Here is a 26097-nt window from a genome sequence, read left to right on the forward strand (position 1 = left end):
AACAACTAAGGTCATGGGACGATATAACAACTAAGGTCATGGGGCGGTATAACAACTAAGATCATGGGACGATATAACAACTAAGGTCATGGAACGGACAGTATAACAACTAAGGTCATGGGACGGACAGTATAACAACTAAGGTCATGGGATGATATAACAATTAAGGTCATGGGACGGACGGTATAACAACTAAGGTCATGTGACGATATAACAACTAAGGTCATGGGACGGACGGTATAACAACTAAGGTCATGGGACGATATAACAACTAAGGTCATGGGACGATATAACAACTAAGGTCATGGGACAATATAACCACGAAGGTCATGGAGCGGTATAACAACTAAGGTCATGGGACGATATAACAACTAAGGTCATGGGGCGGTATAACCACTAAGGTCATGGGACGGATCGTATAACAACTAAGGTCATAGGACGATATAATAACTAAGGTCATGGGACGGACGATATAACAACTAAGTTCATGGGACGGACGGTATAACAACTAAGGTCATGTGACGGTATAATTAAGATCATGATACGACGTAAATTGAACAATCGCTAAAGTCTTAACTAGGCTGCATATCCACACTCTAAACAACATTTTAATTTTCAATGGAATATATAGCTTTTATTTCCCGTCTGTGTTATTTTCCTTTCTAAAATAGCAAGAAAAAAGAACGCGAAATAATTTTAATTAGCTTTTGAAGCAGAGAAAATCACTAAAATAGTATAGTTAGAGAGAAACTACTCACAACTATGACCATAGCCACATCATATTAGACAGTAGATGTTTAAATGGCGACACTTTTTCCTATATTCCAGATAATCCCAGCAGGTGTCGATTACGTACATATCATAACCGTATTTTCTGAAGGAAACATTTTTGAACTGCTCAAAGACGATATAAGAGTTAGGAACATTCCAAAGAGCAAAGTATGATAAAAGCTATCTTCGTAAATGTTTCTGTTTAGTATTATCTTTTCAAACAATACATTTCGTTATTATACATCTACAAGATATGATGTATATTTCTTCTGCACGTGCATGCGCGAGCTAACACAGCACATACTTTCATCTGGCTTTAGAGAATGTCGCTACAATCGGCGAGGTCTTCCCCACTGTAGTGTTGTTAACTCTCCGTGCCATAAATACATATATACATCCCGCGTGTTGTGGTATCGTATCTCACGCAGCCCGGGATACAGGAATGCTACACCTCCCTGTGTGCGTGACGTCGTTGATTCGTTAGAGAGGTCTGGTCGCTCGTGTCTTGTGTTCGACTAGCTCTATAGGTAAGTCAGCATTTCATTCACTTGCAGTTTTTTTAATTTAAATAATAGTACTACATTTCATAATTTGCAGGATGCGATAAAAATGACGGTATGTCCTTTGATTATATTCAACATGTTCCGTTAAGACGTACTCTAATAAGGGATTTACAGCTATATATCATTACTTGTGACATAGATTAGCGGTACCTTTGTATCTACACGCTATCATGCACGTGCGTCATGAGATCTAACTCTACACCTATCCATAAAATATTAAGCAATACTGTAGTGGCAAATTAATAACTGTGTTCTGTATGATTTATATACCATCTTTTTTTTACGCTGGACTAACAACTTCCTTTTTTTCTTTTCTTTTTTAATTGTTGTTGTTCAAAGTTCAGAGGTCGATATTGCTACGCTCTAACTTGACAATTTTGTAAACACTATTGATGTCAGGCCAAAATATTTCACGTGAAAGCCCCCCGGGGAACTAGCCATCGCTGCAGATACATCCACGAGCTTTACAAGATAATTTAAGTACCTTGTGGTACCCATTACCCTACTTTTTGATTCGAATTAGTGTCTCTAGTGTTTCCCTTAAGCAAGGTAGAAGGGGTGCAACAATAAACCGGAAATAGTTGATGACCACAACGATGACCCTAACCTTTGTATTCGGTCCAACCCAGGCGGACAATGTCTCCATGAACAGCTATCACTATGTTGTGCTAAACACGAACATTTTACATCGTTTCAACATGCTCTAATTTCATATTCTACGAAAGGTGTTTAGCCGACTCATTAATTCAAGGTCGTTTGTGACATAACAGCTGGATTCGGTACCAGTTGTGTTCTAGATGTGTTGCAGGCAATAGACAGTGTGATGTTGTTGGTTTGTGTACATAAACACCTTCACTTTTTCAAGTTTTCCATACTTTTTATCGTGGTTCGTCTAGTGTTAGATATTGTTAAAACTTATATCATAGTTGCAGATATTATGGGGAGATAACACGATATCTTGCTTCTATGGACACGTTACCGATCAAATATTTGCCCCAACAAGTGTATATAGACCAGATAAGTTTCCACACGTGAAGTCGATTACCCATCTAACCTTTGCTTCTCCTCCCTCCCACCGCCATTTTCGTTACTGCAGTGCGCCATCAGTGTACATCATGTTCTGGTTGTCATGACAACACGTGGTATTGTTTAGTACTTGGTCTGAACGGGTGCCTATTTTCTAGATATTACTGTACCTCATGTCAGAATAGTCTATTATTATACAAAGTACTGCCAATCATATTGGATTCCCACGGATATTTTATTGAGGGTAAGTCGAATCGTAGATACAAAATAGTCTTTAAGATAATTTTATTGACTTTCGGCGACTTTGGATGACAGAGGACATGAGTCAGTGTATCGGGGTCAAATTAGCTTCAGAACTTCTAAGACGCGTCTATACGGTAGAGCATTTAACAGTAAAACAGTTACCAAATATATCGAGTAACCTTGTAGGGCGAGTTCAAGATTCAGGTGGTAAGTGGCAATGAGTTAAAATATAGGTCAGTGCGACTCAATAAGAAGCATTATGTCTATGACGAGTCACGGGGACAGTCGATAAGTTGAGTGAGGTGATCAAAATCAAGTGCGAGTAACAGGGACGAGGGTTGAGGAGGCTGAGTCGGGAGCCAACAACACCTCCAGGTCAAAGTTCAAGGTTTTATTACCTTAAGTAATTTGACTTATCGGATACAGGAAAGTAACAACATAAAACATTTATAACAATATACAAACACATGATTAGAGACACAATACAGGCCCGGAGAGAACAAACTATTGGCTCAACTGATCTCTGAAAACGTAAGCAGCCTTGCTATATTCAGACAAATTTTGTAATTTCTTCCTTTTTTTTACATTAAAAAGTTATATTAGTTTAAACATATAAGGTTGTATTTTATACTAGTACTTTTTCAAAAATTTCTTTCTCGGGTCCGTATAACAAGGACATTTCAGCATAAAAAGAAACTCAACTTCAGCATCATCTACATCACAAATGATACATACTCGTAAATTACTTGGCATCTTTTAATATTGGCCCTTTTCTACTTTTTAATTATGAGATGAATGTCTAATTTTTGTAATTTCTTTCAAATAATCCCAAGGCATTGTTTTTTTTCAAAAAGCCTTGTAAATCGGGTTCATTATGAAGATAGGTATACATATGTCCTTTTGACGAAGTTCTAATTTTTCTTTTTACTGTTATATTTGTAATGTATCAAATAGTCTTTTCTGATTATAATTTACTGTGTGTCTACATTGTTTTCTGTTTCCCAAATATAGCATGAACCTAGTCAACACAATTCGTTTTTGATGTTTAAAACCCATTTATCATTTCTTCATAGCATGATTTTGATATACAATATTCAGTCTATCTAATTTCATCCAACATTAAATCCAATGATAAATAGACCATACCACTACACGTGTTTTTCCGAACTCCCAATAATCTTTTACAAAACATCGTGTGAATTTTTTCAACCTCAGGTGTTTTATGAAAGCACCATATTTCGGACCCATAACTTAGAATACTATTAACGTATTATCGAAAACCGATAACTGGACTTCATTTTAGAATAATTTATGACACACGTTTAAAAATGCAAAGAAAGCTTTTCGTCCTTGCTCAGCGATTTTTTGTTCAATTTTGTGATCCCAGGATACCTTGTAGTTAGGGTGAATTACGTGGACGGTCTCAGGATGGTGAGAATATGAAGAAATAAATAACTGTGGCAAGTGTGTATTGGGGTGAAAAAATTAGCAAAGCAGACGTCACTTGAAATCATTGGGGAGAGGGGGCTGTGGGGTCGGAAACTGACGTCACGTGGTCCTTATCGAGACAGAGAGGGTGAATCAAGGGGACAGAGGACTAATGAGTGATGTAAGGCGGGGGTAGATGAGCGAGTGTGGGAAACAGTGGTAGCAATGGTTTCAGCTGTGAGAGTTGTGCGAAGAGCAAGGATCATGTACCTTTAAAACTAGTTAAGATAATGTAGGAATGACGAGACCACGTACACCGTGTGATATTTAATGAGGCGACAAATTTTTCCGGCGACGAGGGAAATTCAAAAGAGTTTTTTTTCGACCACCTGCTTGTAGTACATCTATGTTTATGATTTTATTGGGAATTTATCAGAACTGATAACCTTTTCTTCAATATCCTGTATTTTTTTGAGTATCAGATGATATGTATTCCTATGTTTATTTTTACGTCCGTATATAATATAAACTTTCTGTAATATGCTATAAAATTATGTAGCTGGGGTATAAACTAACTACACTGCAATTTGTCACGTATACATCAATATCAAGAGATGTTTTATGTCGTAGATTTACAGTCAGATAGTCTGTAATGTTTAGCATATCGTGCCAAATTTCTGGTAAAATGATGAGCAATCCATAAGAACAGCATCTATACGCCCTGCAGAACCAGTGTGGTAATATATTTTATGATTGAATGTATTGCTGTGTTCATCATTCAAAACACTTCAGCGATTCGCAGGAGTGTAAAGAGGTCTTTATAACTTTCCATGTGCTGGATGTCCTTGACCTTTAAAGTTCCCGATTCGGGTTATATCACTCATAACGCATACCGGTGCTTTTGACGGTCAGCTTGGCCATCTCTCATGTACAGGTATCATAGGTATTTGATCCGACCGCAGAGAGGGAGGCCAGCTGTACATCATATCAATTCATAGATTACAATGAATACCTCGATAAGAGTGTATATGTGATGGAATTATATGACCAAGAAGATAATATATAGCATATGGTGAAATAATACCACGCACAAGATAATATTAGATGTAGTGGTGGAACAACATCGCCAACAAGACAATATCTAGAGTAGTGCTGAAATAATACCACCCACAAGATAATATTCAGTGTAATGGTGGAACAAAACCTCCACGAGATAATATCTAGTGTAGTGGGGATTAATACCACCCACAGGATAATATTTAGTGTAAGGTGGAACGATAGGACCCACAAGATAATATTAAGTGTAATGGTGGAACAAAACCTCCACGAGATAATATCTAGTGTAGTGGGGATTAATACCACCCACAAGATAATATTTAGTGTAAGGTGGAACGATAGGACCAACAAGATAATATTTAGTGTAAGGTGGAACGATAGGACCCACAAGATAATATTTCGTGTAAGGTGGAACAATAGGACCCTCAAGACAATATTTAGTGTAAGGTGGAACGATAGGACCCACAAGACAATATTTAGTGTAAGGTGGAACGATAGGACCCTCAAGACAATATTTAGAGTAAGGTGGAACGATAGGACCCTCAAGACAATATTTAGTGTAAGGTGGAACGATAGGACCCCCAAGACAATATTTAGTGTAAGATGGAACGATAGGACCCTCAAGACAATATTTAGTGTAAAGTGGAACGATAGGACCCTCAAGATGATATTTAGTGTAAGGTGGAACGATAGGGCCCTCAAGATAATATTTAGTGTAAGGTGGAACGATAGGACCCACAAGACAATATTTAGTGTAAGATGGAACGATAGGTCCCTCAAGACAATATTTAGAGTAAGGTGGAACGCTAGGACCCTCAAGATAATATTTAGTGTAAGGTGGAACGATAGGACCCGCAAGATAATATTTAGTGGAATTTAAAGTGTTGTTCAGAAATACCGTCCAAAAACCAACATATAGTTCGTGGTTGAATGATAACATTCACAAGATAAAATGTTTAGTGCGTTGTGGGAAATGCCTGTAAAATATTAGGTGGAAAATATAGCATCCACAATATAATGTAGTGTTTCGATACCATCCCCTAGACAATATATAGTTTGTTAGTTTGGGGAACGTGTGAGGAAGGTTTTGTTGTGATTGGACAATGATAGAGAATGTATCAACAATTGACAGTAGAATCATGTGGGTGACCATGGAGTTGGGCTAATCTAGTCACACACGTATCTCTTGTTCCATGTTAATGTGCCACGTCGTTGGTGAGCACACAGTACTCCCTTATCTTGTGTCAGTAGTATGTTTTCTCCGCAACAATCCATCATCAGAGTCTCTCTCCTGTGTGATGAATGCTGCTACTCTTGGTCCTTTGCCCACAGTTCTTAATGTGTAACTGTGATACAAATAGTACGTCTTGCCTCATTCTGACAAGTAACGCATTCTATTATTCCGTCCGACTGACCTTTGAGAGAATTATTACCAGAATAGCTTTCAAAGAACCATGTTACACAGGTACAAGTTGGTAACAGCTCACCAACCAACGACCCTGTTCTACCTCCCCTCCTCCTCCTTCAGGAAATACGCAATTCTTCTCAGTCATAAAAAAATACAACGAACACACACTGTATATATATTTTTTTCATGTCTGGTGGATCAAGAACTAAGATGTGTTTTGTTTTACTACTCTAGCGAACTGTAACGATACCACGACTGTTTAGATAGAGATTTTCTTACAATTAGACAGGCCGTTCATGGGGCATTTAAGAAAATCAAAGAAAGGCTAGGTTATCTACCTATAAACTTTCTTCAAGATGAAAAAACAAGAGCATATCATATATAACAAGAACACTCGTAAGTTATCATCATCACTTGAATTCGTCTCGCCTTAATAGTTAAGTACTCAATGATATCAGGTCATTCAATATCCTTTTGTCTCTACAGCCCAGACACTGACCAACAAGTACCCTCTCTACCACCCACACACTGACCATCAGTACCCTCTCTACCACCCACACACTGACCATCAGTACCATCTCTACATCCCACACACTGACCATCAGTACCCTCTCTACCACCCACACACTGACCATCAGTACCCTCTCTACCACCCACACACTGACCATCAGTACCATCTCTACAGCCCACACACTGACCATCAGTACCCTCTCTACCACCCACACACTGACCATCAGTACCCTCTCTACCACCCACACACTGACCATCAGTACCCTCTCTACAGCCCACACACTGACCAACAAGTACCCTCTCTACCATCCACACACTGACCATCAGTACCCTCTCTACCACCCACACACTGACCATCAGTACCATCTCTACAGCCCACATACTGACCATCAGTACCCTCTCTACCACCCACACACTGACCATAAGTACCCTCTCTACCACCCACACACTGACCATCAGTACCATCTCTACAGCCCACACACTGACCATCAGTACCCTCTCTACCACCCACACACTGACCATCAGTACCCTCTCTACCGCCCACACACTGACCATCAGTACCCTCTCTACAGCCCAAACACTTACCATCAGTATTCTCTCTACCACCCACACACTGACCAACAGTACCCTCCTCTACCCCCCACACACTGACCATCAGTACCCTCTCTACCACCCACACACTGACCAACAGTGCCCTCCTCTACCACCCACACTCTGACCAACAGTACCATCTCTACCACCCACACAGCGAACCAACTGAACCCCCTCTACTACCCACACACTGACCAACAGTACCCTCTCTACCACCCACACACTGACCATCAGTACCCTCTCTACCACCCACACACTGACCATCAGTACCATCTCTACAGCCCACACACTGACCATCAGTACCCTCTCTACCACCCACACACTGACCATCAGTACCCTCTCTACCGCCCACACACTGACCATCAGTACCCTCTCTACAGCCGACACTGACCATCAGTATTCTCTCTACCACCCACACACTGACCAACAGTACCCTCCTCTACCTCCCACACACTGACCAACAGTACCCTCTCTACCACCCACACACTGACCAACAGTACCCTCTCTACTACCCACACACTGACCATCAGTACTCTCTCTACAGCCCACACACCGACCATCAGTACCCTCTCTACCACCCACACACTTACCATCAGTACCCTCTCTACCACCTACACACTGACCGACAGTACCCTCCTCTACCACCCACACACTGACCATCAGTACCCTCTCTACCATCCACACACTGACCAACAGTACCCTTTCTACTACCCACACAGCGTCCAACTGAACCCTCTCTACTACCCACACTCTGACCAACAGTACCCTCTCTACCGCCCACACACTGACCATCAGTACTCTCTCTATACAGCCCACACACCGACCATCAGTACCCTCTCTACCACCCACACACCTACCATCAGTACCCTCTCTACCACCTACACACTGACCAACAGTACCCTCCTCTACCACCCACACACTGACCATCAGTACCCTCTCTACCATCCACACACTGACCAACAGTACCCTTTCTACTACCCACACAGCGGCCAACTGAACCCTCTCTACTACCCACACTCTGACCAACAGTACCCTCTCTACTACCCACACACACTTACAGTACCCTCTCTACCACCACAGACTGACCAACAGTACCCTCTCTACCACCCACACACTGACCAACAGTACCCTCTGTACTACCTACACACTGACAAACAGTACCCTCTTCTGCAATTCACATACTGACCAACAAGTACACTTCCGTACCACCCACACACTGACCAACAAGTACCCTTCTGTATCACCCACACACTGATCAACATGTACCCTTCTGTATCACCCACACACTAACCAACAATTACCCTTCTGTACCACCCACACAATGCCCAACAAGTACCCTTCTGTACCACTCACACTTACCAAGAAGTACCCTTCTCTACCACCCACACACTGACCAACAAGTACCCTTCTGTACCGCCACACAATGACCGCCATCACCCTCATCAACTTCCTATTAATATACCACCTTTATGCTTCTCTACTATCCATCCACATACGAACAGTACCCTCCTCTACCAACTATACACACAACAAAATTACTGACTCTTTTTTTATCTCTCTCCTCTCTACTACCCCATAATTTACCACATTTCATTTTCCATCACTGGTGTCTTTGACCTTTCATGCAAGGGTAGAACTCTCCATTAAGATACATTACGTTCTTTACCTTTGTCAGTAAGTACTGTGATATAATTGACCATCCCGTGCCCGTACAGATAATGTCAGCACGCGCTGGGTTCAGTTCCAGTTACAGCCTGGAACTTGTTGGAACCTACGGTTCCCTGCTGATGCAGTTTCGATAGCCCAACTACACCGAACCCCAAGGTTGATCTCTGGTAAGATAATTATATTGGTGCCTAATCTTTAGTCGAAAAGACATCAATCTACGGATCTTGTGTGTGTTTTTAATCCTGCACGTTCAACAATTCCTCACCTATCAGGGCACAACATTCTAGATGCTCGAGTTCAGGTTTACTATTTAACTACTTATTGATTTGTATTGAGAAAATATAAACCAGTCTCCAACTGAAAGGTGGAATCGATGTCGACCATGTACATAACAATATGATACATCGTCAACATTGTTGTACATAAGTAATGTGCACTTATGATTTTCTGTCGTTATCGATTAATCTGTGTGATTATATTTCATTCTGGATTTACTTTATTGTTTTGCTATTAAAAAGATAAGAAAAATTCTGAATGCAGTTTTCATTAGGTTTTCGCTATTTTACATGATATTAAGCATCCTTTCTGTTCCTACTCATGTATTCCCACTGGTACAGAATCAAAGCCAATGTTTTGTTTTTTCCTCTACAATGTTTATCTAAGCTACTGGAATATTTTATAACTACATGTAGAATAGTTCAGTGCTCCACTCTTATTGTATCTTGTTCGCCGCTCAGAATGCAAGTAAATTTACGTGTAGTTAAACTATGTTTACCAGAGACTAAATATTGTTTAACTGTTTTGCGTCATCACTGGAGCCTCTGTGATGTCCAATCACGTTATGCTGACACAAGTTTGTCAGATTCACATTACCTTCAGTCAAATATCACATATAGGTATCTGGATATTTCGTTACGTAATCATCTATGTTTCAGTCGGACCACTTGGCAGATTCCCATGTATTTAAAAGTCAGGTGATATGTCGGATTACAACAGGGTGGAATTTTTATTCTACTTTTGTCTAAACAAATTGTAATCTTTAATTTTGTGGTGTGGTGTCAACATTAACGATACCTGTCTGTTTTAATCGATTTAAGCATGTTTACTTTAACACTCGTCAGGTACATTACCATGTTAATAGCTATCGGTTTATATTGTAACATACGCAATCCTGCTCGATACTTCAGACTTACTATCTTCAGGCATCTTGATCTTCTGGTTTGTATTTGTGTAACTCTTTGGCGTGTGGAGGCGATGTAATACCCAGCAGGTGGCAGTAGTTATCAATATGTCTACCTTCCAGTCAATCTAGATAATGCGCATACCCATCAGTTATACATGGTAGAGATAGCAAATCAACAAACTAAGTTTTGTTTTCAGTTTGGTATATTTACGTAAGTAAAACTCACCTTTTTAGCGATACATGGATATCTGTATCGTGAAATTTTCGCTGTCATTATCTATGTTCAGTATAAAACATTACATGCAAAAGCAAATGATTTTATATCATATTCAGGGAATATCTCTCTCTACGAAACACATTTCTGTTTGTTTTAGCTTTGCAGTAAAATGTGGTAAAGAAACTAGAATCTGACCGACAACCAGTCTGAACAGTAAATGATGCGTAGTTCTTCATTATTTTACCTGACAAAAACATGGTAGTACGTGTAACCTAATAAACGTTGTTGTCAAACTTGTAGTTTGCCTGTCGCTGTCGAAAATAGAACAATTGCCCAACGGTTGATCCTTTGATTAAAGAGCTGCTGTGAAGTAGGTACAAATTGTACATTACGGTATGTATGAGCTGGAAGCTCAAGTAGACGCTCCATGGTGACAAACGTAACACCATGCCTCTCGGTTCAAGCATTATGGAAGGAAAGCATGGCCATGATAATGAAATGTAGTTAATAACTTTTCAATAGCTTAATTTTTGTCACTTGTTTTGGTATCTTTTCTTTTCCAAATACGTTTGATAGTGTCGCTTTCATGTTTTCTCATTTTCAGCTATTAATGGCTATATTATCAATTCGTTTTTCTCATTTATGAATTACATCTTTCTTCAAAGATTTCCTTCTCATAATTTTTTTTGGCTTTCAAGCACGGTGACTTCGTTTACATGGATATTTCGCTATATTGTAATGTTTCCCTCTTTGGAAAATTCAAGTTAAAACACAGTGATTAGAAAATAGCACAAGAACATTTATGTCCCCTGATCGAACGATCGGGGACATTTATTTTTTGTTGTCTGTTTCTTTGTCTGTCTGTTTATCTATTGTAAACTTTAACCATACACCGTTAGAGATAGGGCTTTCATTTTTGGTGTATGTATCCTTTGTCACAAGACCTGTGGTACCAAATTGTTTGACCCTGTAACCTTGACCGTGAACCTTGACCATTACTAAAATGAAGTTTAAATACAGATTTAATGTCCCACTGCATAATGTTGTTGCAAACGGGGGCATAGTGTTACATAAATACATCTTATTTTAATTAGTGGTTACCTGTAACAACGATATAAAAATTGGATTTCTAGTTCTTCCGAAGCGAAAATACACTTGAAAATAACATTTCTTGAACTTATATAAATTTCCTGTGGAGATTAAGCAAATAAAAGAAAGTCGTGCAATAATTACAGTAGTTGTGTAAACGTTATAAACCAGATTTCAATCACTGAAACCAAACTCTGTGTAGTGATGTCGATATTTCCCCCCGCTCAGTAACGGCATGTAGTTTTACGTGGGAGTTTACTAGCATTTTCTGGAAGTGCAGAAAAAAACTATCACTTGCAACAGAAGCCATTATTATTCTTTTATCATAAAAGAAGCAAGCCTGTCTGGTATGTGTTTGATACAGTCGGTTTGGTGGCAGAGATAATAGTTAATGGATCTCACGTGCTTACAGCCGAATAGGGAACGCCTTGGTTTATAGTACCTACCGGGATTTCAACACATCATAACCTATCACTGATATATACATAAACCAGTTTTAAAAAAACAACACACACAAAAATAAGAATATCGCTGTCTCAGTTCAAATAGCAATAAATCAGCCGTGACGAGTAAAGTTTTGCACATTGGAGTTTTAAAAACAATGTTATCTGAATATTTGTCCGTAGGCTCTGACTATCTATCCAAGAATTTTATAATTTTGTCGACGAAGACGAAATGATAAAGCTAAAACATATTTGATTTAAGTGTCATGCATTTGAAACGCATAAAATCATATTAATCAAATACACATATCGTATATTGAAATATCCAGCTTTGACTTACGAGGAACCGCATGTAACTAACGTTCGAATTCTCAAAATATAGTGTTCACCAAGTGGATAGAGAGTCGGAACTTCGTCAGTAAACAAACCATCTATAGCCGTCTAGCATCTGTACTAATGTTCTGTACATGTACATACTTTTATCACCGGTGTAACTCACCAGGTGCCATTACTAAATCTCTAAATAATTAGAACTCTCGTCCCTTAACAACCTTCTGTAGAGACCATTACTCGATGCAATATTACCACTATATATCGAATTTCATTATCCGTTCATAATCAGTGTCAGAAGCATGTTAATACATGTACATAAGCTATCCATATGGAAGACATTTAGAAGCTGATGTCTTGAATAGATAGACCCGATTCTGATAAAGGAAAGCAAGCGGACAGATGGATTAGTACTTATCGGCCATCATAGAGGGCAACTTGACTGGTCGACTGCGGCAAAAGATAGGAATCGTTTCATGTACATGAAGTTGATAAAAAAAATACCTAAAAATAACGAAAACACCAAAGTTTATGGAACTGTAAGTGAATTGGAAGGTTTAACAACCAATATTGAATTCGTTCGAATGTTAGTATTTTGGCATGAAGCTTACACCGGAGCTGTGTGGCACCATGAGATAGGCCTATCTTTACTGTCTGATTATAAACGATTCTACCGATGTTTACTTCTTAGGGAAAGGGTTCATAGTCAGGGCAAGTGAGGTTTGGCAAAACAAATATTTTTTTTTCTTTTTTTCTCCGCAACATTGGTCTGAAAATGTACAGATTTCTCCGACAATAAAACGAAAATTTGAAGAGAGAACTGCCCCGTGACGTGTTTGTCCAGTCTGCCTTGCTTTAGTGCTGCTCACCTCTCTCACAGTATGTCAATATCTATTCTGTGTGAAAACTGTCTGAGTTAACGCCTAAAGCTTAAAGTGTGTTTTTATCATTTTTGTAGGAGTAAACATTAGTGACGTCAATAAAATGATCAAAAGACGTATTTCATTTCTCTTCCATTGGTACACTGGAGGTTAGATCAACTGTATTCCCATAGCGATAAAGTAGTACATTCAGTAGAAATGTACACGTATTCTATGTTATAGAACTGATTTCTGTTCATATATATATTTTAACCATGTTCATATCTGTAATCATCTTAGCATAGTCGGAACCCTTACTGACATGTTTGTAAGAGCCTAATGTGAATGTTTTGACAATTCAACAGAAAACTAGCGGTTCGTTAGCTCTTGTTCATATGGAAATATGATTCACTGTAACTTGAGTGTGAAATGTTATCTTATGATATTACCTCAACAAGCCAGGCTACTTGACGTTTGGTCCCGGGATGGAGGTTCGATATAGATATATGTTGCTTAGACTTACTGTCATATAGTAAGATCGCGATAAATTCCACTCCTGGTGCAACGCTTTCACCAGCACATATATTGATTAAATACGTACAAATGTCAGGGTTCAGTAACTGTTTGAATATCTGGACGGATGGACAAGAAACTAACTCATAAGATAGGTACCTCTTGGATCTCTCGTCCCGCTTAGTACCATATATAAAGTCGGTTATTGTCAGATAATGTCAGGTAATAAATTCCTCGGCTTAAATCACGAGTGATCATCGATTTCAAATATAACGATGTTCACCAGCTTTAACATTCCTGCTGAACATAGGAAGTTGCAGATCTACAATCATTGTCGTCATAGGACAACATCTTACAAGATCAGGATATTTTAGCTTTATTTTAATATGATTATGTATTACATTACAAAACATATTTGGGTATGGAGTAGCATAAGAAAATTGTATATGGACATTATAACAAAGTTTTGCATTGTTTTATATTAAATTCATTCCTATATCAAAAATCCCTCCAAGAGAGCTTTGCGGTTATTGTGACAGTAAGGAACGACAACTGGTAGATACTGGTTAAACAGGCCAATATTTAGGCGGTACAACGCCCTGTTAGTCACCTTCATATTCCACCTCAGATTTGTTGATAAGATGTCAATGCACGTTTTTATACTAGAGCTGATTGTGGACAGCAATTTTCCCATGTAAATGGGCGTGTGTCAGTGTGATTGGGGAATTGGATAGAAGGATTAATCTGATAGGCGGCCTGTATCCTTCATAGCCAGATACGCCTCAATTCTAATGACTTTTGAGATCAGAGAGAACGCTATGTCTCAAGGCTTTTAATGATTTCGAGATCTGTAAACAACCTTGTTATGCGTATCATTACATATACATATTCTATATGCTTATCTGGGTCATTAATCTGCATTTTGAGGTCAATTTCATTGTCTCTGATGTATGACAATCCCCTAGTTTTAATGACTCGCCTCCTCATCTTCTCCGTTGCACTTTATTATTTTTATTTACAAAATAGATACTACAGACAGTGCCCTTGACCTTAAGTGGTTTGATGTTACGTTACAGAAACATGCCGCAGCAAGCATGTTGATGTAGAAAACAAATAGCGTAAGATGGCATACTGTAACACATGGACCCTGTCATTAACAGTGACATCGCATGCCACCAAGTGATCTGTCACACTGTGTCATAGCATGCCACTCAATGCTCTGTCATAATTAACAGAACACAATAACATGACAACATGACAATCTTTGCCATCGCCATTGAAGGTGCTGTATTAGACACTGGGTTGTCTCGGTTTTACGACAGGTTTGGCTTTGCCGTGGATATGTATGTCACGATATATTGGTAAAATTGATAACTAATTAGCAATAAGAATATGACCATGCGATGATCTACAGGGTTTGTCGTTGGAACCAAACAACTATAGGCAAGTTACAATAATACACCTGCTGTTTTAAATAGATGTTTACTAGTACATGGAATGAAAGGTTACAAAAATGATAAGTCAAAGATATCTTTTAACGGTGAATTTTCTAGTTACTTTCTTTGTGAAAATGGTTTGAGACAGAGAGGAAGCTATCACCATTTGTATCTAATTTGTACTTGACCTGTCGTGAAGGGTACGTTGATTGGAAATGGTTAGGAATAACGTTCAAGTGTCAACAAACCTTAGTGATCCATTATAAAATGGCTTACATATTTATATAAAATTGTCTATCCTACTTTATGCTGATGATGCACTTCTTCATCTGTCCCGCTGACTTACAGCTACATATAAATGTATTCAGTAGAAACAGAGGAATGTTGATACAAGTAAATATAAATATATGGTATTTGGTGACGAACGAAGGAATAATAAACATGTCTTAAGTAATGAGGAGATAGTGATAGTGAAGAGAATCACCTGCTTGGATACAACATTTAGTCGCCCTTGTTTATGTAATGAAGCGAAAAAACGTAATATAAAGTAAGCAACAGTTGTAATGCAGGATGTTATAGGGATAGGAAGACTACATCACCTCTGACAAAATGGTGAAACCCATATCGCCGTAAGACTGTGAAATATAGGGTTTGATAGATGATAGAGCGTGTCCATTTTAAGTTTTGTGAATGTTTTACTAAGGTTAAAAATTAGTACTCCAAGTAACATGGTATACGGGGAATTAGGTACGTGTCCCCTAGAAACATCAGTCAAAACAAAACTATTAACATATTGGTCACAGTTGGCTGATTCTGAAGAAAGTACAAATTGTAGAATGAACACTATATTGTATAAACTTGTATGTGATAATTTTGTTGGTAAGTCTTTTGCATACATAGGCCTCTTTTAACGTGTTTTAAGTGGATGTGGTCATATTTATGGAACGCTCAATATACTGCAGAATTTAATACTAAATGGGTGAAAAATATTATTAAACAAAGACTGTATGACCATATTTGTCAAAGTGGGAAAGTGATGTACAAAATTCATCAAAAGCAACACGATGAAGAATCTAAAAAAAAAACAATAGTCAATTTGAGTATTATCTAGATATATGATAAAGGAGGTATACTTACATTTAGTAAATTTCGAACAAATAATCACAAATATATTGTCGGAACTGACACAAAAAGAAATTGGTGACGAATTTCATTACCTACTTAAATGTCCTCCATTATCTGTAAACAGAATCTCATATATAGATGCATATTTTTGGAAGAGACCTAACATAATTTTATTCAATGAATTAGTGAATACAGCTAATTAAAAAAAAGACATTGAAGAAACTATGTACTTTATAAGAATATCTTATGATAATAATTGCCCTACCTGATACGAATGAGCATATATATGTAATATTCATCGATATTGTGTACTACCGACTAGGAACTCTATAGTAATTGTATATCATACTGTCAATATGTTTTTCTATGCAGAATAGCGTTATTTGAATGATTGATAGAAAGTAGAAACATGACAACTTTACACCACGCCTTCAAAGTACGTGTTACACACATACCAGAGAGACAGTCAGATACCCAGCAATGTTACAATGTACATGTATCTGAATTATACAGTGTTTAGTAACTGTAACACCATGACCTGTCATCATTTCGCCTTTTCGAGAGGGCGACAATTCACACTTCTTGTTCACCATTGTTTTCATCCTTGGTTATGAGGAGAGAAGACTAAATTTTAATATTAATCGGGGATTATTATTTCTTTATTTTTTTAGCCTTCCTTTCCTCGTAACAAATAGTGTGGATGTACTCTTTGGGCGACCTTAAAGATGACACGATGACTATTATGTGTAATGACCCACGTCAGGAGTCACGAGAAAATGTAATCCCACTCGCCAGAACATGAAGATTATTTTACCCTGCTATCCAATTGTCCTCAGGACCGTGAGGTTGAGAATTTTTGCCAAGTTTCTATGCTCTCGTAAAATGTTATCATACTTTTTTTAATTCCACCTTGACAAGTTTACTGTATACTAGATTACAGTCAAACACATAAAACAAGATATAGTAATATTATTTGAACTCATGATAAATAGATTTATATTGACGCACACGCCTTTATTTTTTTTAAATGAAATACCCGACCCCTGACATCGAGTGTATCTCTAACGAAACCTCGAGATCTTCCAATAAAAATATGACCAGATAACACGTGTTTGTTCGCGTGTTTACACAGTACGCTCTGTACTTTCTGACATAGAACCTCTGATAAATGCTGGGAAAACTGTTTACATGAAAACTAGGGCAAGTGGTGGCACGTGCTCAGTTATATATATGATATATAAGTTTCATTGACAAAATCAAATCGTAAACAATATTCTGTCGGCTACCAGACTAAACGACACGTTAGGGTCAAATGTCAAATACGTAGACGTCACACATCTGTTACGATTTCGTTAGGTGTTAAATACGTACTTACTCATTAATTATACTTTGGAGTCAGTCAGATAGTACCGCATCAATTACACTTGGTGTTAAACTGATCAGTTAATTTCAGGATCAAACAGTGCGTTACACATTCGCACGTTGATGATCAAATATGTACTCACATATATACATTAATATCTGTCAATTACTTAGATGTAACTTATTAGACTGAAGAGTTAAAACATAAATACATATGTGAATAGATAAAATACACGGTTACACATCAGATACATTGCTATAATATGTACTTTCGTATCGTTTACACTTGTATGGGTCAACTACCTGCATGTACGTCAGTCGTGATGTATTTGTTACGCATTGGGGCTTAACATATTACAAAATCGCTTACACTTCACGGTCAACAGATAAGTACGCATTACTTACACCCTTAGATACACAAGGTATACTCACAGGCCAAAAATGTATAGCTAGACACCAGATACAATCTCATATCAAATACTCAGCTAGACGTTCTCTATACTTACAGGCCAAAAATGTATAGCTAGACACCAGATACAAACACATAACAAATACTCAGCTAGACGTTCTCTACACTCACAGGCCAAAAATGTATAGCTAGACACCAGATACAAACACATAACAAATACTCAGCTAGACGTTCTCTACACTCACAGGCCAAAAATGTATAGTTAGACACCAGATACAATCTCATATCAAATACTCAGCTAGACGTTAGCTACACTCACAGGCCAAAAATGTATACCTAGACACTATATACACTCGCAGGTCAAATACGTATACCTAGACACTATATGCACTCAGGTCAATTGATATACAAATCAGACATAAGGTCAAATAGGTAGTCACTCATCATTTACTTTCAGGAATCTATAATACGTTGTTCAATAACATTTATTTTCATATCGGACTCAGATACACTCAGGAGTCAAACACGTACACCATGAAATACGCAAATATCAATTAAGCATCGGATATCGGTTAATGGACACTTAAAACCCAGATAAATAACACGTTTTAATTAAGCTTTGAATTAGACCATTCTTTTTATAGAATGACATGGGAAATATACTCGTCAATCACAGAGTGTGCAGCAAAGCATGTTGTCATGGAAACGCAGCCATCTGTCGGTGATCATGTGATGCTTAATTAACCCCAATCTGATTTACGTCAGGTGCGTCAGTGAACGATGACGTCATTTGTTAAGGTAACATTCAGGTGTATCTATGTCTGTACTTTACTCAGTAACTCCAACATACCGAGATTGAACCGAATGGTACCGTTCTCAGTGGATTAGATGTGCTGGTGAGAGTAATAACGGTCTTTGGGTTCCGAAGATCTGAGTCGGCCTAGTCCTATTCTGTGTCTGGGGTTTTCGTTCAAAAGGCTCTTATCTCGTCAGATGATGAGCATTGTTTACTGGATGTCTAGGCCGTCGTTACTGGGTATTACATAATCAGAACAGGATGTTAGGTATTAATCTTGTCTAGTTCTCATTTTTGTAATCTTTACGATCAAAATAGTCATAAACATGATATTTTTTTCGCGTTCGCATTATTCAGTCTTACGCAACAAAGTAGGTTTAAATTTGTAAAATATTAATGATGAAAACATCAGTATTAAAGCTTATCTAGATAGATTGCTCGTGAAATAGCAGAGTAATTGCTTCATGCTAAATAAAGACTTCTACAAAAGAAAGGGCATTTTCTGTGGTGTATCACGTCTAAAATATTCGTCTTGAGATATTCTCATAAATTGAAAAATAAATCAGTTGAGCATTGTCTTCAACACTCCTGATAATTTATTTGACTTATAAGTGTTTATCTACACCCATTGTAACATCCTTATACAATTTGTACCAATGTCATACAGGACTCCTTATGAAGAATATTTTTTCTACTATAGAAAACAGTACCAGAAGGCTAGTGAAAATTCCACAGTTACTGAGTTATCTATTCTTCAATCCATGCTTTTTTGTGCCAACAACCTAAACACCCAATATTTTAGCTTTCATTTTGAAAATAGTTTTGAAATTGTAGATACACATATTCTTACAGAATATGGATTCCATAGATTCGTCATCAGTAGAACTTTGGCAATATTAAGTCAATCCAAACCATATGTTCGCGTATACCAAGGGAGGCAACTCTGTAAGCTTCCCATGAACATAAGATTGATACATAGCATTTACAATAGATGTAACATATATGATATGATTACAATATACAAAAAAGGATCTTGTTCTATCTCACTGGGCATTTTATGGATTCTGCGGAAATACACAGAAGTGAATTACATCTTTGTTCTTGTATATCTGTCAGTAAAAACATCCAATGATTTCAAAATACAACCACATGTACATAAAAACGTTCCACACACAGCGATAGAAGTAAAATCACATTGACTGTAAGACGTGGTAGTCGGCGTTAATATGCTCTGTCTGAGACCTGACACTTTCCTTGCTGACGTTTCATGATATTTAACGAGGAAACCACACTCTGAAGTTCAGCCACTTCAAGTACGTCTGTGTTCTTTCTCTGTGCGCGTGTTGAAGGTTATACAACTGTTCAATATCAGATGGGACATATTCACTTACTGCTATCGGCACCAAACACACTGACCGATTGTTGTAACACTGCAGAAATCTGAAACGTTATCTGAGTAATGCCCACTGGCGTAGGGGGCTTACTTGCTTACTTTCGGTTTCGCCGCCTACACTCTCCGGTGCCAAACTGTGCTGTTAGCCCTGCCGAGTGTTATTGTGTATACATCTGACTAGAGTTAGGTAAACAACAGAAACACGACTAAGTCCTATTAAAGGAATGCCAGCTTCAACTTCATCATTCTCTGTGTTAGAAATACAGAATCAAAATCGCGTTATTATTAAGCTTAGAGGAGAAACTTGCATCCTTACATCTTTTCTAGTACACTTGGAAGAACTCGTGTTTGTGATATAGAATATCTTGTCTGTGTACTTTCCGTGGAGTTATCTACTCTTTTAGTGCATGTGTATCAATGTACGTCCATTCAACATGATAATTCTATGTAGTAATGGTTGTTGGATGAAAACGGTTGATATAACGTGGTATTCTACTTGAGTCTACTAAAACATAGATACTGTAGATTCAAAAACAGCTTTTAAACGGCTGTTTTATTTTCACTTACTCAGAAATAATTTTGTTTAACAACTGTTTGTATATTTTTTCAGGGCCTGATTTGTCGAACCATGAAGATGTGAAAGCGTTCCTAGTACCCATCACGCTCTGACGTGCGGACGGACGGACATCTTATCGACTTAGGAACAGACACAGTCCACTATGGTAACTAGCCAGAAGTTGACCGTGACCTTAATAGGAGGGGGACCTTGGGGGTTTCGGCTGATCGGTGGGGAAGAATACCCATTGCAAATAGCAAAGGTAAGCATTTTCCTAATTTTTGGTGTGATCACATCACTAACGAGAAATGGTTTGTTTACTTTAGTTACTTTTTACCGTATTTTATACACGTGTTTCCACGTTAACGTGTACTTGTGTACATTTAGACACGTCATCGTACTTCACGGATATTTTGACGCTTCAGTGACTTCTGTGGACATCTTGACGCCACACTGTTTTGTGGACGTTTTGACACCACACCGTTTTTAATGGATATTTTGATGCTACAGTGAACTATCTGGATATGTAGACGTTACACTGTGCTATGTAAACATAATACCTTATACTGTACCTACCTACAGTGAACATGGTAGACATGTTGACTAACATTTGTAATTTGCAGATATAGTTATGTTACACTGTACTTTGTAGATATAGTGACGTTACACTGTACTTTGTAGATATAGTGACGTTACACTGTACTTTATGGACATAGTGAGGTTACACTGTACTTTGTAGATATAGTGACGTTACACTGTACTTTGTAGATAAAGTGACGATACACTGTACTTTGTAGACATATAGACGATACACTGTACTTTGTAGACATAGTGACGATACACTGTACTTTGTAGACATAGTGACGATACACTGTACTTTGTAGACATAGTGACGATACACTGTACTTTGTAGACATAGTGACGATACACTTTACTTTGTAGACATATAAACGATACACTGTACTTTATAGACATAGTGACGTTACACTGTAATTTGTAGACATAGTGACGATACACTGTACTTTGTAGACATAGTGATGTTACACTGTACTTTGTAGACATAATGACGTTACACTGTACTTTGTAGACATAGTGACGTTACACTGTACTTTGTAGACACAGTGACGATACACGGTACTTTGTAGACATAGTGACGATACACGGTACTTTGTAGACATAGTGACGTTACACTGTACTTTGTAGACATAGTGACGTTACACTCTACTTTGTAGACATAGTGACGTTACACTGTACTTTGTAGATATAGTGACGTTACACTGTACTTTGTAGACATAGTGACGATACACTTTACTTTGTAGACAAAGTGACGTTACGCTGTACTTTGTAGACATATAGACGATACACTGTACTTTGTAGACATAGTGACGATACACTGTACTTTGTAGACATAGTGACGATACACTGTACTTTTTTACACTGTACTTTGTAGATATAGTGACGTACACTGTACTTTGTAGACATAGTGACGTTACACTGTATTTTGTAGACATAGTGACGTTACACTGTACTTTGTAGACAGTGACGTTACACTGTACTTGACGTTACACTGTACTTTGTAGACATAGTGACGACATAGTGACGTTACACTGTACTTTGTAGACATAGTGACGTTACACTGTACTTTGTAGACATAGTGACGATACACTGTACTTTGTAGACATAGTGACGTACATACACGGTACTTTGTAGACATAGTGACGTTACACTGTACTTTGTAGACATAGTGACGTTACACTCTACTTTGTAGACATAGTGACGTTACACTGTACTTTGTAGATATAGTGACGTTACACTGTACTTTGTAGACATAGTGACGTTACACTGTACTTTGTAGATATAGTGACGTTACACTGTACTTTGTAGATATAGTGACGATACACTGTACTTTGTAGACATAATGACGTTACACTGTACTTTCTAGACATAGTGACGTTACACTGTACTTTGTAGACATAGTGACGATACACGGTACTTTGTAGACATAGTGACGATACACGGTACTTTGTAGACATAGTGACGTTACACTGTACTTTGTAGACATAGTGACGTTACACTGTACTTTGTAGACATAGTGACGTTACACTGTACTTTGTAGACATTGTGACGTTACACTGGAGAGGATTTGTTTTTGTTTGTTTGTTTGTTTGTTTGTTTTGTTTGGTTGGTTGCTTTTTTTGTCTTTTTGAGTGAGGTGGCCGAAGAAGGTTTTACTTAAATTTTTTAATGTTGTTGAAATATTATTAAATATTTTTGGACTCATTCATTGAAATAGTTTATACATAAATTTTGATTTGTTTTCAATACAAGTCTTTGTGAACATTTTGATCTGTTGGAAACAAACAAACATTTCAGCCATATTCTGTATTTATGATTTTACATCATTGGCAGTTTTGACGCAAATCAGCCCAATATTTGCTTCCTCATAAAACATATGTTTGGCACGCCGTTATATTCATATGTCACGTGACTAGCGGATTTCAAGAAAGTGTTTTAGGGCAATGATTTAATTCTCACTTTGACACATAAACATGTACCTTTCCATGAAAAGTAATTCATTGTTAAATCTCAACATCAGTACTTCTTCTTGACATTAGAGTATGATCTGATTCTGTATAATTTTTACAAGGTCATTGCGGCACTGGGTTTTGCAGTGTTACCAGTAATTATCGTAGTGAGGAGGAGGGCGATACATCACATGTACCTGGTGGGTCTGTGTACATCTGGTGTTCATCTCATCATCCACAAGTATGTAATAATATCGAGACTAAATCAACGTGTTTCGGATAGGCAGCATCTGACATATTCACGCCAGGTGTGTATATATAACACTACCTGGCACACCGTCGTCGTATATCTACTAAACCTTTGGCTTGTGTTCTACAGTCCAAATAGCCTCCGAGCGCTTTGGTCTTACGAGACCGAATGCATACCAAACCATTGGCCCATGTACAGTGACCGCATAGGAGCTAACTAGTACGTACAAAAACCATTGGCCCATGTCTTACGAGACCGAGTACATATCAAACCATAGGCCCGTGTCTTACGAACCCGAGTACTTATCAAACCATAGGCCCGTGTCTTACGAACCCGAGTACTTATCAAACCATAGGCCCGTGTCTTACGAACCCGAGAACTTATCAAACCATAGGCCCGTGTCCTACGAACCCGAGTACTTATCAAACCATAGGCCCGTGTCTTACGAACCCGAGTACTTATCAAACCATAGGTCCGTGTCTTACGAGACCGAGTATTTATCAAACCATAGGCGCGTGTCTTACGAACCCGAGTACCTATCAAACCATAGGCCCGTATACTGTGACCTTACGGGCTAACGAGATCATACCAGATACCAAACCATTGGACCGTGTACTGTGACCTTACGGGCTAACGAGATCATACCAGATACCAAACCATTGGCCCATGCACTATGGCTTAGAAGTTACCAAGTGCCAAACGATTGGTCCATTAATGCCCATCGAGTACATATCAAACTATTTTCATGTGCATTGAGAATCAAAGTAACTGAGTACATACCAAACCCTGTAACCAAGCAACCATCGGAGACAGACTTTGAGTACTCGTGCCACGCAAACAACCATTGAATAACTCCCCCACTCTGTGTGCTTGTTTTTGCCAGAATATATGCACATTACGACATACAACTTGCATTGTTTTGAACATTGAACATTTGCAATTTCAATTTTGTTGATTGAATATTACGGTACAAATCTAACAAGTAGTGAATGAAAATATAATGCAGCGTATAGTAAGGATTTCCTATGTGTTTAGGTGCTGTTGTCACTATGAAGAGAATCAATTAGTGGGAAATGTTCAATAGCCTGAAATGTGTTTTCTTATCTGAAAAATAAAAAAAAATCAGACATCAATTATTTTGATAATACTGTTAAACGAATCATGAAAGATTGAGTGTACTGTAATATTTGACAGCGATTATTGGTCAAGAAAAGAGCCACGGTCAAGTATAAATCAATGATGTTAAGAACATCTTTTTATTTCTGTCATAATAAACGTCTACGTATTATATGGTAACCAGTGTGAAACGAGAAAAGCAAAGGATGTGTTACTTTTAGGCGAGTCTATACACACAACATCGAAAGTTTTTATGTAATTGATATGCTGACAAAATGTTTGGGTGATATATAGAGATAGTCATGGTACACATTGAATGACAACTATGTGGATTTAATAAGTATGTGAGACAGTGTCATTCACCATATATATGGTACTACGGCTTGTTCAGGTATTCTGTTACGATATCAATGTTTTGCAATACCGTGCAGGTGAGATATTCAGGTAGACAGTGGGTTACAGACGGTATCCTGTCTCTGTAGGTGTCACACATCCGCTAGTAAATAGTGCTAGGTGGCGACACATTCATCCCAGTGTTTTTACTTATTCTAAGTCTGACAAACTGTTTTGAAAAGGAATATATCTCAGGTAAATATAACATTAACACTGTATATTGTATTTTCTTTCAGCTAGATTTTATTGTATATATATATTATCAATTTACATTTTGCTTGTACGTGTAGTAATATATCTACCTACAGAGATGGATTTGTAAAATGGTTCAAATCTTATTTTTTCTCTTTTTGTTGTGTTTGTTCATATATACAGATAGTAATTATACAGTTTATATTGAATGATGTAGCAGAACGTAATCACAGGTGACGGTCCGAGGTGTGTGGTTCGACGTTTCCTACCCCAGGTGGGGCGTGTTTCTCAGGAAGCTGAGAAAAAGACCTGTCTGTGTGGACGTAGTTGTCTCCTCACACAAGACACCTTACCCTATTTGCTATGAACAGGCCCACTGTATATTGCTCAGTTAGGTAGCCACTAGCTGTTACACATGTTGGACAACATTGAAATAACTATTACAAGTAGTAAGAAAAAGTATTGATAAACAACATCAAAGTAGTATGATTATGGCTGATTTGCTTTCTATTTTCTGTGTTTTCAACGTTTACAGTTGGACCGATAAAAATCTCAAGTTGTTTGTATGTTTAAAGGGTGTTTTTTTCTGTTTTATTTGAAATTTCGTTTGTGTTTTTATAAGTTAATTCATGAACACGTGACAAT

The 26097-nt window shown here is 37.9% G+C and overlaps 1 protein-coding gene across 2 annotated transcripts in view; it reads left to right on the forward strand.

Moving 5' to 3' along the window:
- Nucleotides 1–1166: 1166 nt before the first annotated feature.
- The window catches only part of LOC132551361 (uncharacterized), a 45407-nt gene continuing 20476 nt past the window's right edge, over nucleotides 1167–26097 (forward strand). For both annotated transcript variants that reach the window (XM_060215501.1, XM_060215500.1), the window contains exons 1-2: nucleotides 1167–1298; nucleotides 21031–21238. In XM_060215501.1, coding sequence (XP_060071484.1) covers nucleotides 21140–21238 — 99 coding nt within the window. In that variant the 5' untranslated portion in view covers nucleotides 1167–1298; nucleotides 21031–21139. The remainder of the gene's footprint in view (nucleotides 1299–21030; nucleotides 21239–26097) is intronic.

Source organism: Ylistrum balloti, unplaced genomic scaffold (assembly GCF_031769215.1).
Source record: "Ylistrum balloti isolate Yb309-2 unplaced genomic scaffold, AGI_CSIRO_Ybal_v1 Utg370196, whole genome shotgun sequence".
Taxonomy (NCBI): Eukaryota; Metazoa; Mollusca; class Bivalvia; order Pectinida; family Pectinidae; genus Ylistrum; species Ylistrum balloti.